General features: G+C 39.9%; 1 protein-coding gene, 2 long non-coding RNA genes and 1 other non-coding gene across 7 annotated transcripts in view; 3 read left to right on the top strand and 1 right to left on the bottom strand.

The window, feature by feature from the left end:
- The first annotated feature begins 1049 nt into the window (after positions 1 to 1049).
- On the top strand, positions 1050 to 1123 carry Trnan-guu (transfer RNA asparagine (anticodon GUU)). Its single transcript has one exon. It is a non-coding gene; the product is annotated as a tRNA-Asn (tRNA).
- Positions 1124 to 2420: 1297 nt separating this feature from the next.
- On the top strand, positions 2421 to 8050 carry Su(f) (cleavage stimulation factor subunit su(f)). 2 transcript variants are annotated; one of them, XM_076897571.1, is made up of 13 exons: positions 2421 to 2578; positions 2696 to 2887; positions 3030 to 3062; positions 4708 to 4805; positions 4880 to 5033; positions 5123 to 5356; positions 5431 to 5814; positions 5906 to 6152; positions 6223 to 6292; positions 6391 to 6487; positions 6549 to 6807; positions 6877 to 7011; positions 7085 to 8050. In XM_076897571.1, the coding sequence occupies exons 1-13, from the start codon at positions 2555 to 2557 to the stop codon at positions 7297 to 7299; spliced, it is 2142 nt and encodes a 713-aa protein (XP_076753686.1). In that variant the 5' UTR covers positions 2421 to 2554; the 3' UTR covers positions 7300 to 8050. The 2 variants fall into 2 exon arrangements, with proteins under 2 accessions (XP_076753686.1, XP_076753685.1); XM_076897570.1 differs by having other exon boundaries at positions 6549 to 7011.
- Positions 3020 to 17399, bottom strand: part of LOC143425089 (uncharacterized) — a 76556-nt gene continuing 62176 nt past the window's right edge. Inside the window, exons 3-4 of one of the 3 annotated variants that reach the window (XR_013102003.1) lie at positions 4582 to 4733; positions 3020 to 3710 (exon numbers count right to left, since the gene is read on the bottom strand). This is a non-coding gene — a long non-coding RNA (uncharacterized LOC143425089). The remainder of the gene's footprint in view (positions 3711 to 4581; positions 4734 to 17399) is intronic. The other 2 variants (XR_013102002.1, XR_013102004.1) reach the window with 2 other exon arrangements.
- On the top strand, positions 9318 to 9748 carry LOC143425088 (uncharacterized). Its single transcript, XR_013102001.1, has 2 exons — positions 9318 to 9472; positions 9543 to 9748. It is a non-coding gene; the product is annotated as an uncharacterized LOC143425088 (long non-coding RNA).

The following is a 17399-nucleotide window of genomic DNA, read 5'->3' as shown; positions in this document are numbered from 1 at the left end:
TGAAAGAAAAACATATGTAAGCAAAAGAGATAGTTTATTATTTTGAAATGCGAAGATAGAATTATATTAAATGGAAATAAAACTTCTAAACTGTCTCAGTGTTTCCACTTCGACGTTTTCAAAAAGAATCACTGTTCCAGACTTTACGTCACCAGTTTTCTTAGGCAAGAGGACCCCAGATTTTCAGTCAAGTATCCTCATAGTTCGTACATCCCTCTTAAAGTACAGAAATCCTTTCGAATCTAAGAATAAAGAATTTTGCCTCGAAGAATCCTAAAAAACTTGTATTATATGCATCCATTTCCAGCAAAAATCCTTCTACTCTATGGCATACTCGCAGGTAATGGCAATGATGTCAGAAGATAGATATTCCTCCGAGATAGATATTGAATTCGCGCCCTGGGGTGATCCACGAACTCGTCACAGTATATTTGGCTCGATCGTGACCGATACTTCCGTCGGTAGTAGCTTCCAATTCTCGTACTTATTTATACTGGAAAACCGGATCCTCCAATTGGTTGGATCGAATTCGAAGCAGTACGAAATGGAAGGACGATGAATCAGGCGAATTGAATTATAATGTTTCGAGAGATACGATGGAAATTATTGAGCAGTCGAAGTAGACGACGAGGTAGGCTAAACTTTAGGGTTGATTAGAGATAAGTTTGGGCTGCGTCGAAGATCATTTCATGCAATATTCATGACGCAAGTAGAAATAATCTTCCTGGATCGATTAGTTAATGGGTTTATGAAAATATCAATCTCCAATGCGTTATATAAAGTAAGGAGACTTGCGATATTTCGAGTAAAGTGCTTAACGTGACGCGACATGAGATTTTCGCATAACTACACATTCTAGATTAGAACGCAAGAATATAGTTACGAGACTTTTTGCAAAAAAGGAGTTATCGATACAAGCGAATAGTTTTCTACGAGTAAATGGTCTCAGGTGTACAGTATACTATACATACTATGATATCTAGAATGAAAATGATAAGATATATGTATCACACAGTTCGTCATGGAGAATCTGGAAGCTCCATACATCAGCCTCCGTGGCGCAATCGGCTAGCGCGTTCGGCTGTTAACCGAAAGGTTGGTGGTTCGAGCCCACCCGGGGGCGGGTTACTTTTTTACTTTTGCATAAAAGTTTGTACTATGCAACGAGCAAGAAACTTGGCAAAATTAGTAATTATAATTGAATGATTAATACGATGATGATTCTTTTACATTAGAACTGTTTTATTATAGGAGAAGCAGGTGCACGTGTGATATATACACTTTGACAGCCCAACATTATCATAGTAAGAGCACTGTGATGTTACCTGCGCCGCGTGACATCACTTCCATAGCCACCTACGTCCGTACTCGTCGATGGTTGTGATAGCACATGGTAACTTCACGTTTTAAGACAGCAGCGTATCACGCTATGGTTTGCTATCATAGTGCCACTAGCCTATCACACCTGTTACATGTTTATTCGGATTTTTTTTAACCAGTAGCGTAAGATGACATTTGTTAACTTTGTTTTCACTTCTCTTTTCTCCTTTCTGCTTTTCTCTCCCTCGTCTTAATTACAGAATTCTAGAGTAATGCTGATTAAATAAAGAAATTACTTAATTTGCGTTGAATGGAAAGAGTAAGATAAGTTGTATCTCCCGCTTTAGAGATAAGAGAGAGAAGGAAATATTAGAAAGCTGTAAGAGAGAGTGAGATAGACGTTACGGACTCCACTTTAGAGCCCCTGGCGCCATTTCTGCGAAAAGTGCTCAAACTGGTCGCACATAATTATCGACAGCGAAGTGAACTCTCAAGAACTACTAGCGACATCTCTTAGAGAAGCGTTGAAACTGACTAGACATTAGTTTCAGTACTATTTTGTTATTTTAATTTCAGTAACACTTTTTAAAGAGATGGTGCCAGGGGTTTTACAATAGAGTCGGTATTATCTGTCTCACTCGTTCTTATAGCTTTTTTATATAACTTTTCCTCTCTTATCTCTAAAGCGAGTAATATACAAAAAAATTGCAATGAAACTAGTGAGATATAGAATAAATTATAATAAAACCACTGAAATATACAAGTAATTAGAATAACACTAGTAAAATGTAGAATAAGTTAAAAAGAAATTAATGAAGTATACAGTAAATTACAGTAAAATTTAAGTTTTATATAATACGAATAGCTATAATGTATTTCTTCTATCTATCGATGCAATTAAATAGTCTAAGGTATATTTAACTTACTTTGAGATTAATACGCGTTAAATCAACAAGATTCTTCGATAAATTAACTAAATTCTATTCCACAACACTCTACCATAATTTAGTAAAGTAACATCGCGTTTAAACGGATACTATCGAAGTAGGTTATCGAACGACCTCTAGAAACGATATATCGAACGCGAACGAGATCCCAAACTGTATTGCTTACCTAAATTGCAGTCCATTACGAGTTGGGTGTCGTTCGTTTTACTTGTCCATTTTCTCCATTCGTACGCGAAAGTTTTTTTATTTAGGAAAATCGGCGAATCCTCCTCGCAGCGAGAAACAAAATGACCGACGACAAAACGGAATTCGTAAGTTTCCATTTTAAATAATTATGTGGATTTGAATCGAGCGTACATAACCTTACATCATACAATACGTGGCCTGAATGTTACCCTCTATAATTGTCGACGTATTTGTTTTTATAGGATTGGGGTAATGAGAAATTACAGCGTGCTCAGAAAACGGTAGACGAATCTCCTTACGACCTGGAAGCATGGAGCGTTCTGATCAGAGAAGCACAAAACAGACCCATCACAGAAGTAAGGCCAGTTTTTGAGAAGCTCGTCTCAGTGTTTCCCTCAGCTGGTCGTTATTGGAAAATTTATATAGAGCAAGAGGTAATGTGATCACATTTTCTAACTGGCAATGTTCCATAACAAACAATTAATACAAACAACTATCTTATTGTTTTTATTATTTATTGTGTAACGTGAGTGTCGGAGACAAAACTTTATTCGATATACCTTGTGGCTGTTTCAGATGAAAATGCGCAACTTTGAAAAGGTGGAAAAGGTATGTTAACATCAAAATTGTCTGAGTTTCAAAATTTAATGAAAGCACTTTATGTTGCTAAATTCATAGTTATATGTATTGTTCAAATTGTTCGTTTGAGGTGATACATAGTTTCCATTATCGATATTAGAATAAGGCTACTATTGGGTGGATTCTTTCCTGTCTTCTTTTTTTTTTTATCTTTTTAAATACAGACTCAGTTACATGCATGTTTATTAATTAATAGAGAATGGTTATCAATTGAGAATAACCATTATATTAGGATAGAACAAATTTTTATTTGAAGATTGGCACCTAAAAGATTCTATTTTAGTTTCTTAGCGCAATAAGATTACTTTAATAAAGCCAGGATATACTATTAATCCATTGCGATCGAGTATTATCATACAATGTGATTCTAAGCACTTTGCATTTTATATGAGGTGAATAAAAGCAATATTTCACCATACACAAATATTTCATTGATTAATGATTGATCTGTTGGTATATTTGGGAGGTTGTTTTCTTAGTTGAGATATATATATATATATATTTTTTAATACAATTGATGTAATAAATTGGATATTAAAATTATTCTAAATGCAATATCATTAGTGCAAATCAACTTACGAAGGCAACTTCCTGAATGTAACAGCCTTGTATTCCTTCCTGCAATAATACATTCTTTAGTGTGCTTGGATTATGTGATTTTGAAATAAAATAAAATTCATATTACATAAAGTGTAGAAATTTAATTGAATACAATATGTAATAAAAGTATATATGAACAAATAATCAGCATTAAAATGATTCAACTACATTTATGCAAAGTATATTTTATCTCTTTGCATATACTAAAGAAAATTTTTATGGTACACGTACTTGTCTCAATACCGTAACAAACGTTGAGACAATTGATATTACCAGAAATTATTTCACAAATATGCTTTGGGAATTACATCATTTTCCTTCCCCCTATACAATATTTGAGTAATATTCTCAAGTATTGTGAAATTTTTATAGAGGTAGCATAAGGTGATAAACTATGTAAAAATGTTACTGTATCTCATAGTCACAGTATTTAAAACAGAGTAAATATAATTGAATAGCAACTCTGGTATTTCTGTCACCTTGTGTTGCTTCAAACTGTCTAAATTCTTTTGTCATGTTTTGGGATCGTTCATTTCTAGATCCCAGGTAGGTCAATTATACTATCAACCCCGCATATAAAACAATAAATAAACTTTTCTATACAACGGGGTTTATTTTATGTTACCTTTATATAATCTCATATCTGGAAAATTTCTCCCTAATTATTTACAATGAAAACATATATATGTTTATGTAATAAACCATTCTCAATTGATGCACTGGTGCATTATTATTTCTCCCATTACATTCAAATGATATATATTGTAGTAGTGATTGTATTAAAGATTTGCTTAATAAATTATTGAATTTTTACTTCCTGATATTTTGATGTGATTCTTATTGGTATTTATTGATAATGTTCAAATATGTGTATTAACGAAAAAAAGACTTGCCTGTAAGGGTAAGTAAGGTGGTAGATACGTAATGTTTTTGTAACCACACTTGAATGGACTTCGTACGGATGTTACTCTGTTTTGCTTGTATGTGCCTCTAAAATACTTGTTTTCTCTGACAGCTTTTCCAAAGGTGCCTCATGAAAATCTTAAATATTGAGTTATGGAAACTTTACCTTTCTTATGTCAAAGAAACAAAAGCAAGTCTTGCAACGTATAAGTAAGTACTTAAACATAATTAAAGTTTATCGATCAAATAATTGCATTATGGTTTACTGCATAATGTATTTATAGGGAAAAAATGGCACAAGCATACGACTTTGCTCTAGACAAAATTGGAATGGATATACACTCCTACAGTATATGGAATGATTATGTCTCATTTCTTAAAAGTGTTGAAGCTGTTGGTTCTTATGCTGAGAATCAAAAAATCAGTGCTGTCAGGAAGGTAATAGAAGGAAGAAAAGAGAATTGTATATATATAAATAAATAAAAAAAATAGTAATAATAATAATATCAATGTACAATTAAATGCAGGTATATCAGCGTGGAGTTGTAAATCCTATGATAAATATGGAACAGTTATGGAAAGACTATATGGCATTTGAACAAAATATTAATCCAATAATTGCTGAGAAAATGGCTATTGAACGTTCCAGGGATTACATGAATGCCAGAAGAGTTGCCAAAGAATTAGAAGCCGTAACAAGAGGATTGAACAGGAGTGCTCCCAGTGTACCACCGACTGGGCATCCAGAAGAAGTTAAACAAGTGTGTATACTTCGAACTGTTCTATATACTTTTCATTTAATAAATAATAACTAAATCCAATAATATTACTATAGGTTGAATTGTGGAAGAAATATATTGCATGGGAACGTAGTAATCCTTTGAGAACAGAGGACACTTCCCTAGTTGCGCGTCGAGTAATGTTCGCTATAGAACAGTGTTTATTATGTCTGGGTCATCATCCCGCGGTGTGGCATCAAGCTGCGCATTTTTTAGAACTTAGCTCAAAAATATTAACGGAAAAGGGAGATGTTAATGCCGCGAAAAATTTAAGCGACGAAGCTGCGACGATGTTCGAGAGGGCAACAAGCACTTTATTGTCCAAAAATATGTTGCTATATTTTGCACATGCAGACTTCGAGGAAGGAAGAGTGAAATATGAGAAAGTACATCAAATATATCAAAAATTCCTTGATATACCTGATATCGACCCTACACTCGTTAGTATATAAATACTAATTAACGATAAATAAATGTGAATTATAGTCCACTATATTTCGTGTACTATTGAATTGGATAATTTCTTCACAGGCGTATGTACAGTATATGAAGTTCGCGAGACGCGCGGAGGGTATCAAATCTGCGAGGACTGTTTTCAAAAGAGCTCGCGAAGATCCAAGGTGTAAACACCACGTGTATGTTGCTGCTGCATTAATGGAATATTATTGTACCAAGGATAAGAATATTGCTTTCCGAATATTTGAATTAGGTTTAAAAAAATTTGGAGACAATCCTGACTATATACTTTGTTACATCGATTACTTGTCACATTTGAACGGTAAGATAAATATAAATTAAGACTTTTTTTTAGTTTCGTACATCTTATTTATTGAATTTTATCATTGCAGAGGATAATAACACGAGAGTTTTGTTTGAAAGGGTTTTATCTTCCGGCAGTTTAGAACCTGAGAAATCAGTGTACGTAACAATTTTATCCATTTGATTACATCCTTAATAAAGACACGTTAACTATTCTAGTATCGCTTAATATTTGTCTTGTATATATTTTTTTTCAGTGACATATGGAATCGTTTTTTAGAATTTGAATCTAACATCGGAGATCTGGCTAGTATCGTAAAAGTTGAGAAGCGGCGTAGCGCTGTATTAGAAAAGGTATTATCAAAATGTTTATTAAAGATATAACATTTATTTTATGTATTTTACTTTCTTCTAGATCAAAGAATTCGAAGGCAAAGAAACAGCGCAATTAGTAGATAGGTATAAATTCTTAGATCTATATCCGTGTACTCCTATGGAATTACGATCTATCGGATACATGGAAGTATCCAGTGTCGGAAGAAATACAGTTGGCGCATTGCCACGAATACCGGATCCAGAAGAAGCTATAGCATCATTACCAAGACCTGATTTGTCACAAATGATTCCCTACAAACCAAAAGTAAATCCATTACCTGGAGAACACCCCGTGCCGGGTAAGTTCCTTTTACTAGAAAAAGATAATTATTCTTTTATAATAATTTATGGTATTTTTTTTTATACAGGTGGTTCGTTTCCATTGCCACCAGCTGCAGCGCAACTTTGTACCATGCTACCTCCACCTGGTTGTTTCAGAGGGCCATTCGTGGCTGTTGATTTGTTAATGGATGTTTTTAATCGAATTCAGTTACCAGATCACGGTAAATTTGTGAATATTATCGCGTGCAAAGAATAATATCAATAGATTTTAACCCAATTTTTTTTTTAATGCAGCTCCATTGCCGATAGCGGATAATGGATGCGACACAAAGCTATTCGATCTAGCGAAATCTGTACATTGGATCGTCGACGAAAGTAACGACGGGGTTAGCATTGGGTCCAAACGGAGGAGATCGCGTTTAGCGGGTGATGATAGCGAAGAAGAGGACTTACCGCCGCCTCCCGCAAATGACATTTATCGCCAAAGACAACAGAAACGAGTCAAATGAACAAAGGAATGAAATATATAACGTATAATTCCAGAGTTACGTATCGTCTCCACGTATCTTGGAGATATTTGATACATGTTATCATATATTTTTACATTTTCTCTGTTTGTTCCAAAGGGAACAGAGATTCCTGATAGGACAAACCTATTATTATTGAAAAGCGTACGTTACGTATATATATATATGAAACATCTACTAAATTCCTTATGTGACACTGTGCACGATATTTTGAGTACTGTGTACTCAGAAATCCTATATTTACACTGTTTATTTCGCCTTTGTTCAGATGTGTTCATTTACATGCGAATTACCTAGCGTAACCGAAACGAAGACAAAATTGAGAACGTCCACTGGACCGAACTTGATTGCATTGTTACCTACATCACTGTATACTACGAAATTAGCATAAATATAAGATCGAAGTTTAATTTTTACACCGGTGTCTACGACAATTTATATCACGGACAGGAGAAAATATTTTTCAGGGATTTGCGAAATATTTGGCGTAACTAATGATTATCGGGACAATGTGTATATGGTTTTATCGGAATGAAGTAATATGTTACAATTCTAATTAAATTATGTTATAAGAAAAATATTTAGAACGATCTTTTTTTTTTATGCGAAATCTATACGTAAAGTATACGAGCGGAAGAAGGGCAATTTATTCTTTTGTATCATATGACCAAACAAATTGTTCAAGTTTTTGTCTATTGGAAAGCAAAATAAACAAAAGTTGGATAGCCATAAATTCTATAATGAATTATTACTTTCTATGTTTACATTATTAAACAATGAAAGTACGCCCACAGCAATCCATCGCCTATAAAACGCCCCGAAGTAATTGTACACGATTGGAAAGCTTGAAAGGTCATCAGAATGGTGACGAGAAAAACAAAGATTAAAAATATATATATATATATATATAGTTTGTCAGATCGATTTGGTAGTTATTGAGAAATAATGAAACCAAACATATCTTTCGAAATGTTCGCTTTCCTTTTCCTACTGTTTGCCGCAATGATGTTTGCATCTTGTAAGTTTTTCAATGGAACATTTAACTTATTAATTACTTTCTCTATCTCGATCACTGACTAACAATTTATTGCTAGCGGGGCTTGCTTGTGAGCCAGGTACAAGATTTTCTATTGGATGCAACAAATGTTTCTGCTTATCACCTACAAATCTGATCTGCTCGAAAAAGATCTGTGCAGGACGTTGATGTCTAACGAATGGTGCTCTGCTATTAACAATTTACAAAAGTATACACTATCCGATTGTTCGAAAGCCGTTCATTAAACGTTAAAGTAAACAGAAATTGGATATACACAAGTTTCATTAACCAAGTAAAATTGGTATTGCTAAGGAGTCGGGGCAAAAGAAAGTGAGAAGCGGAGGGATTTGGGAGATACGGTTAATCGGCTACCAGCCAATTGTAATGCGACATTTCTGTGGTATCGGTTAATTAGCTTGATAAAACAGAGGAAAGAGTTTCAAATGACAATACTGATCGAGAGCAAAGCTTAATGAGGCTTGAAGTACTGACCTTCTTCTATTCTATTTGTTTCTACGCGCATCAGCGGTCCCAATTTTACTTGGTCAAGCAATGTTATATTGTACAATTCTATCAGCCAATTATATCTCTAAAAAAAAGCTAAATACGAAACTAATTGTATAAAAACGTCCACTGACCTTTGATTATGACTATCGAGAGATTACCGAATGACGCGTAGTATGAAAATTCGTCACAGTATTGTTGAGTATCTATAAACGTTGCCCTCGAGTGTGATCTAGTGTGTGTACACCCTTTTCTCGTTTGCTATTATCTCCTGTCTCTCCATACTGGTCCAACATTCTCATCCTCGTCATAGTTAACGCTCGAATGTGGCTGCGGTAAGTTTCCAAAGTAGATTAGAAGGGGAGTATATAAATACACATTTGAAGAAAAGACGTCGCGGATAAGTTAAGCTAAACATCAAAGTTTATCGATGCAGTGACGACAAGAAAAAAAGAAAAGAAGACGAGCGTCGCAAATGTATATAAAGTCAGTAGAACGGTTTAGCAATGCAGTTATCAGAAGAAAGCGACACGCCGGAGACCATGTCTTTCAAATTGTTCGCTTTTCTGTTCGCGCTGCTTTTCGTCGGAACGCTGGCTGCTCCGTATCCGGCTGGTAAGTTTTTCCCACGACACTCTACGCTTTCTAGCTTCCACTTTCTTTATTTTTAATTTCTGCTCGACAGGAGACTCAACGACAGACACGAAATGCACGCCAGGCACGCTGATCCACGACGGATGCAAAGTGTGTTACTGTCACCAAAATGGTTTCCTGGGCTGCACTGACTACAACTGTCCAAAGCCTGGCAAATCTTAACGAACTTAACGACTCGGATACCATGCCTGTACAACTACAAAAACATAAGAGACGATAGCACACACTAATGTAAAAATACAATTAATATTATACTCGAATTTCACTGTGAAAAGTGAATCCACGCTTTTTCGTATTCGTGCTCGTGCTTCTTTTAATTCTTTTTATGAAATAACTTGCACGTATACGCAGCCGAGCAAATGCACACACGGTTTCTCAACGAGACTACCTATAACGCGTATTACACGTCGTAGTTTTAGTTAGCACATGTAACTGCTCGATGAGGGTGCAATTAAACTTTGATCGCTATAACTAGTTGGAGTGGCTGGTAATGGCTCACTTGGGAAAAGGTACATCGGGCTACGAAAATTGTTGCTCCCTCACGTTAGGATTGTTTCGTAGACTTCAGAAATGCTCGAACCCCTACATACGTAGAGTTTGTTGACAGCGTTCGGCTAAAAGCTACTTAACGCCAAAGCAAGATGAAACTTTGCCGATTCGATGTAGAGAAAATACTCAAAAAGATACAACGTGCAAATTCGACTAAATAAATCTTTAATAAATAAATTCTTGATCGTTCAATGCGTAACGAATCGTGATCCGATTAGAGATCAGTAAACGCCCCATCATCGAGATTACACGATTAAACGTACGAAGTACAAGAGTGCAAAGCGAGTTGAATGGAAAATACGCGAAATACTTTAATTATTCTCTTCCTAGGTGAGAGTAGATAGTTTCTTTTCGAGAGCCTCCTAATTTCACGGTAATTCCACGTAGAATAGGAGAACTGGCCGAGATTCTCGTGGGCCACCTGAACCCGTGGATCCAGGTGGTTCCGTATCGATTCGATAACTCGTCGTAGCGTCATTTAAATGCTTAACATTTTGCCATTTCGTATTCTGAAGAATTTTCATTGGATTTACGAAGAGTTCGACTCGTCCAAAAGATTGGTCTTAGATAAGTCTTAACATAAATTGCGTTGATCATAGTGTTTAATGCTTCGCGAGAGACAGCTGATGTTACTTGTTGCTTGTGAAAATCTCAACAGCACTGTTCCAATTCAAAATAATGTTAGAAAAATGAGAGAATCTTTCATTTGTCGTGCGTAAGAATGATCAAACATTAATTTAATAATATTGGGCGCTACGTATGGCTTCCATTATTACGTTGTAATTAACAAAATCAATAATATCAGGAATTACTTGGATGGCATGCGTTCGCCATGCATGTTATAGTTTAATTAAAATCATTATTCGAATGCAATTTTCCGCGCGATGCGATGCAAGAACCCGCAGCCGTATCTGCTTTTATACGGTGCACCCTATTATGCTAACGGCTCCTTAACGAGCCACATGCGTGGCACAAAGTACAATAGTTCGACGCAGCTTGCTCCCTTTCTGCATTGATTAATGCGCTCGCTATCAAGTCTCGTAATTGTAATTTGCAATTGCATCGCAGAAATTCGAATCACTGCGGATGATGGAATAACACGGGGCGACGTGCATCCGCGATCCATCGCGTTGTAAACGGCAACCAGAGATTTACTTTCGCCTCGTAAATAATTACCACCGCTGCCGAAATGTATGCAAGACTCGTTAAAATTTTGCGGCTCGGTTTAATTCCATTTTCACGCGCGATCCTCGACTACCCAACTCCCGACTTCTTAACTATTAAAGTCCGTCTGTTAATCCGGAATCTAATTACAACTCCGTCAGGGTGATACTCGCAATTCGAGCTGGAACTTTTACATCCACGATCATCGTATCTCACCGATAGTTTCGCGCGGTTTCAACGAGCGCGAGCGGATCGCGAGCGCCGCGGGATTTATCGAATCGCGCGGTTGTACCAGCGCATCGAATCGACTTTCGTCGGAACGCGTTAGAGACGATTCATCGGTCTCGCAAACGAGATGCATATCTTTTACGAAGTTCCGCGTAACTGCGACGGAGGCTCGTCGTTCTTCAGACGCGTTCGTTCGAGCGAAATCCAACCTCGGATCGGCTCCACTTGCCCCGCGGCTAACTATCGAAACATAGATTCCAGGGGACTTCGCGCGGGGTTAACGAAGATTTTACAAACTATCGCCTGCCATTAATTCCTACGGTGAGAAAATTTAGGGAGGCGTTCGCCGGGAACCGCCTGGGACGTAACTTCGAGGGCTCTTTGAAACTTTGGCTCTATCTCGGAGGAAGACAAATGACAAGAGCCGAAAGGAGCTCCTGGAGCCTGGTATTTGGCCTTTCATAGGACGCGGATGCATAATTCTCTCGCCTGGCGGGTACCAACTACCGCGAGATTACGCGTGAGAGTTATTCCTTCAGCGAGTCAATGAAAAACTGGAAAGGGTTACCTTCTCAGACTCAAAGGGAGTCCTTCACATGTACCAGTGGGTTCTTAAACTCACGCATAATATATATACTTCTTTTATAGACCACATTCCAACCCTAAACCCAATAATTGTTTGAATAAAGACGAAAAGTTGGAGCAGATGGTAACGAAGTACAAATAAACAGCTAAACTACATGTTCGAATTATTCAGCGTTTCATGAAACAACCGAACGATACTTGAAAACGTATCGTAAGATGGAACAGTAAGCGTGCTCGTCTAGAGCGACAATCACGATTGCCGCCAGTCGATGGTCGGAATCATTTCACGTAGAAAAATATATATATCGAGTTCTACTCATTTATACAGGGTGTATCGTCCGCTCTATATACGTTTATGTGCATATAGGAAGCGATAATAGACGTCTGCCGTGAGTATATTAGGAGCATTATAGAGGATCTGATTCAATAGCACTCGTCATCCGGAGCCGTCATCGTTATCCTCACAATAGCTACCTCAACTATGCCCGTCTCGCGATAATGGTGTTTTCTAAGACGAACGGATTGCGGCTTGGATCCTCCTCGAACCAATCTTTCTAACGATGCCACCGTTTGCTTTAACCCGTGGGAGACGCTTAAACAAGGCGTGTGCTTTTTTATTTTCTTCTTCTCGATCTTCTTACCGATATTCCTCCGCGTCTATTCGTTTTGTTATACATGATAGAAGCGATATACATTCGACGGGGTGTCCACGTAGCCGAGCTACCCTTCTTGTTGCTGCAATTGCCATAAGAAGGGAAGGCGTGCAATGCATTATCGCGCGAGAGGGAAACGGTCAGCGTCGCTAAACGTTCCTCAATTTACTCCAATGAGTAATAAGGGTGGGATTACGACGTCGATTCCAACAATTGGACACGGATCATCGGTCCAAGTAGGTAATATCATTTTCACCGCCGATTTCCTGCGTTTACACGGGGCGAGTAACTCGTGGACGTTGCATCGACCGCAGACTGATTAATTTGGAGATAATTGGTGATTGATTTATTTAATGAACCGTTAATAGATCGGTCATTGAAATATTTATACAATCCTCGAGGATTGATCATTCGATTACTTCGGTTTCTAATAATAATGGCCGCGCATTAGCAATACGCTTACATTTCGCCCGATTTGCGTGGGACCGCGTAAAACAGCAAACAATACAACCGGGCGCTCTTTATTTTACAGAATATAACTGCATTAAGCGTTCCTCTTCCACGTCGGAATACAATTTCCATTATTCCAACATAATTACGCGTTTTGAACGCGATTCAATTTCACCCGGAACGTATCTCAACAAATTGCATCAACGTTTACGCTCTTGTCCAGAATTTATTTGGGACGCGTGGCGAACGGGAACGTTTCCGCCGGTATTTCTATCCGCGTCGCATAATACACGGCTGAATTATCAGATTTTTTTCCCTCTCGCACGCCGGGGCGGTCTTTCACATTTTTGAAACGCTCGCAGCGGGCGACGACGCGCGCGATATATATAGGTCGAGACTTTTGGGACTCTTCAGGAGGACGGCAAAGACAAATTACGGCTGAATTAACGATCGTTCTGAAAAAGGTAATTTAAGCCGCGGGACAAGAGACGACGGGTTTAACCGGCGTCCCAGATTTCGCCGCTCTTTTTGCCGTTTCCGAACTAAAACCTTTGCCCATCCACGGTATTTATAGCGCGATACCTTCAGGTTCGTCACTAAAACACGGTTGTTTAGTCACGTTCACCGTTAGAACGCGACGAGAGAAATCCAGAGTGCGATTCCTCGCGCACGTTCGGGACAGGGTTCGTTCGAAAAAAATACCCCGTCGAAATTGTTCGCTCTTGCAGAATTCGCAGCGCTACGAAATTTTATCTGGACACAAACTTTTCGAAGTTTTCAGAAATTTTGCAACTTTTCGCGCGGTCATTATCGAACGTTTTGACATTGTTAATGACAGAGGGGAAGACACGTACGATTAGATACGTCCAGTTTCAGGGGCGGCGAGGCAGAAGGCTAACTGCAGCTACGTTAACGACCGTGGAAAGTGTTGACGGGAACTTGATACTGATGAGCGTGTAAAACGAAAAATTCCTGCGCTTTTACGCGGCCAAGTGTTTACAGTTTTTCGAGCTGCGCGTTACTAACCCTGGGAACTTCCGTGTTTTCCAAATTGCGCTCGTTTACGAACTTTGTACAATTATTTTTCATACGATTTTCACCTCTTTCTCCCCTCGTACATCCTCCACTTTTATCGCCCCTTCTTAAACAGTTCATAAATGCGTAATCGTGCCTCACAGTTGAAACTTAAAAGAGTAAAAAGAGGGGGTAGAGTATCCGCGTAAAATAAAACGTAGTTTTTATACCGACGTTAATCTTTCCACTTCTCAGAGTGGCTTCCTTCGTTTTTTTTGTACCTGTTATGAAACAACTTTTATACTGTCGTACAACTGTTTCAATATCTTTCGTTTCTACAAGGAAGATTGTAAATAGTTTAGAGAGTCGTTCTATTTTCGATCGCGCCACTTAGTATATCGCGTGTCTTCGCATTTGCATACATAAAACGTACGAAATGGACAAAATGGCCGGTGTATCGCGCGCATGTGACGCCAGCTTACAGCAAAAGCGTTAAATAATTCATACGTCGGGTACGTGTGACATGTTAATATCAACGTATTCATCCATGCACGCTACATTACTCCATCCGAGTAGAATTAGTATTCGCGTCATACATTCACCGGCATCTATAATCCATTGGACACTTAATGAATTTGGAGTAACGAGAACTGTTATGCTTAGGAATCGAACCTGCCATCGGCCAATTATTCACGCTCGAAGCTTCAAATTGATTTATACGTAACTCTGACAACGAACGGATTAAATTTCACAGACGAAGCACCCTGAAAAAAACTGTTTCAGAGAAATGATTCACGTTCGATGCGTGCAAATTACGTTTCGTATTTGAAAATTGCCGTGAATTTCGCTAGATCAAAGGAGCCAGCCATTCGGGGCAGCGTGGACCACCGCGAAGAGCCACGCGGAACCACGCCACCACGCTACAATACTGTTAATTACGGGGACGTTATTTAATTGTAATTACACCGATGTTCGTGCCGTTAATATTAATTACCCGGTGTGTCTAGCGCGCACGTTCCACGGTATTAATGACGTGGTCCACCCCTGACTGATGACGGGCTCGTGGCCTACATATCCATTTGTCGTGGCCTGGCGATACTTACGCGGCAGTTTCGCGTCGCGCGAATCGACCTGGTCGACTGTTTCGCGGACATTACCGATTTAACCGAACGCGTCGGATATCTCCTCGTTTCCAATCAAGAAATCGTCGATCGAGACAGACGCGAGCCACCGCGACGCAATTAAAAATACAGCGAAACGGTGCGATTTGTACATCCAAAACGATTTCAAGACGATCGTGAGACGCGTTATAATTTCAGGACCCCCCTCGAGCTTTGAACTTGTACAATCGCATGAAAGTGGTTTACGTAAAATTACTCGCAACGTGTTCACAGAATGTTAGTTACTCATCGAACGCTGGTGAAGCTACGTGTAACGAGTGACACGCTCTAAATATCCTTATTTTTTTCCCTCGATCGATAGACACGTCCGACTTCGAGACCTAACGATCGCACGTGCCGATTAAATTGGTGCAGGTTATGACGGCGAACGTTATCACGCGCGCGATAAACCGGTCGCGCATCGTGTCACGCGGGACAATTAAACGATAAACGGAATTAGACGGGAGTACCTGTGCGAACCTCGAATAAATTCGGTCGTGCGAACGATCGCGACGCGTGTACCCGCGCGTACCCGCTGGTATCGGTGGACGTTCGATATTTTCCGGGGCGATTATAAATCCCCGGGACGCGAAGGAAAGTAAGCCAAACGAGGGGGATGAACGCGACGCGATGGAAATAGATGCATCCTATTACGACGTTCGCGTTTCCAGCCGCGTGGCCCAGTGGCGGTTCGTATTACGAGAGTTGTAAATTTCAAACGGGGCGAGCGCACACGGCTGGCCACGGAGCGTGTCCGCGAGAACGCGGGCAATTCGTACCCTCCCCGTGGAACGGCTCGTCCAATTGCGGCCCTCTTGTGCCTTTTAATCCGTCATAGCGAACGAGCGGCGCGCACAATGGCGATGGACGAAAATAAATAACGCGAACGAGAGCGTCGCTCTGGCCATCGTCTATTTCTATACGATTTCGAGTCGAGCGTTCATTAAAATCCGAATCGGCCGGCGCAATTGCAGCTGATGCATCTACTTGACCAACGGGCCAGTCGCTCGACGTCGAGTATCATCGATCACCGTAATGCACCCGGCGTTTGCGCGTACGTACACACCGCCGCGTACACCCCCGAGTCGCGCGTGTGTTTGCCAGGCCCGGGTGGTGGTATCGGGCTCTTCCGGCTGAAGCAACACCCACAATGCACCTGTCCCACCCTGCTCGACGCCAGTTTTTAACCAAGGCCTCGGGTTGTCCGGGACAAGCGTTCCCGACTTCCGATCGGGATTTCGCTCCCGCTCGCGCGTCTTCCATCGATCCGCGCCGATTACACGTTAGTCTTTCACCACCCCCCGTCGGTTCCTCGGAACAGTTGTGCCCGCATGACTTGCAGATATATGCAGATCTACGAATTTTGAATTGTAAAGGTAATCAGGATCATGATCCGGTTTAATCAACTCGCTGCATATTTCTCGAGCTTGCCCAAGTTCCAGCTTCGTGCGGATCGAACGATTTACTGCTATCGAGTCGATGCTCGTTTGTATAGTCGGGTAGGTGTTAATTAACCGGGCAAGAGGTAGCGGTGAAATGTAACAAACATTCGTCAGCGACGAGTTTCGACTATCCATAGATTGTTTCACAGGACGATGGAATTCACTATGAATTTTCGGTCACGTACACAAGTTCCGCGCGGAGTTCGCGGGCGAACAGCGTCTGGAACTCCTGGCTGGCTTCCGGTTTCGGGGACTTCAATATCTGAAAGTGTTACATACTTTGGTGGCCGGCGAGTGGCGGCAATCCTTCAGCAGGGCGAGTAATGGAATTGGCCTGGCCAATTGTGGCGTGCTACGAATATCTTCGACGCGAAGAATCCAAATCACGCGATCCCGCGGGGACGCGGGCGAACTTCGACGGCGGAGTTTATATTCGGCCGCGTAAAAATGTTCCCCGGGCCAGCTCCGCCCGTGGCACTGTCTCCGTCGTTCCCCGTTTACCGCGATCGAAGGCACGAGATGTTTGTTCGACGCAAATAACCGTACATTTCGTTTACCTTGCGATTATCCGCTTTCCTGGCGACTCGAGGACGACGGATTTGTCGATTCCTTTGACACGCGTACACGCCGTTCGATTGAACAG

The sequence above is a fragment of the Xylocopa sonorina genome, chromosome 7 (genome assembly GCF_050948175.1).
Source record: "Xylocopa sonorina isolate GNS202 chromosome 7, iyXylSono1_principal, whole genome shotgun sequence".
In the NCBI taxonomy this organism is placed as follows: Eukaryota; Metazoa; Arthropoda; class Insecta; order Hymenoptera; family Apidae; genus Xylocopa; species Xylocopa sonorina.
This window is presented reverse-complemented; position numbering and strand designations above follow the sequence as displayed.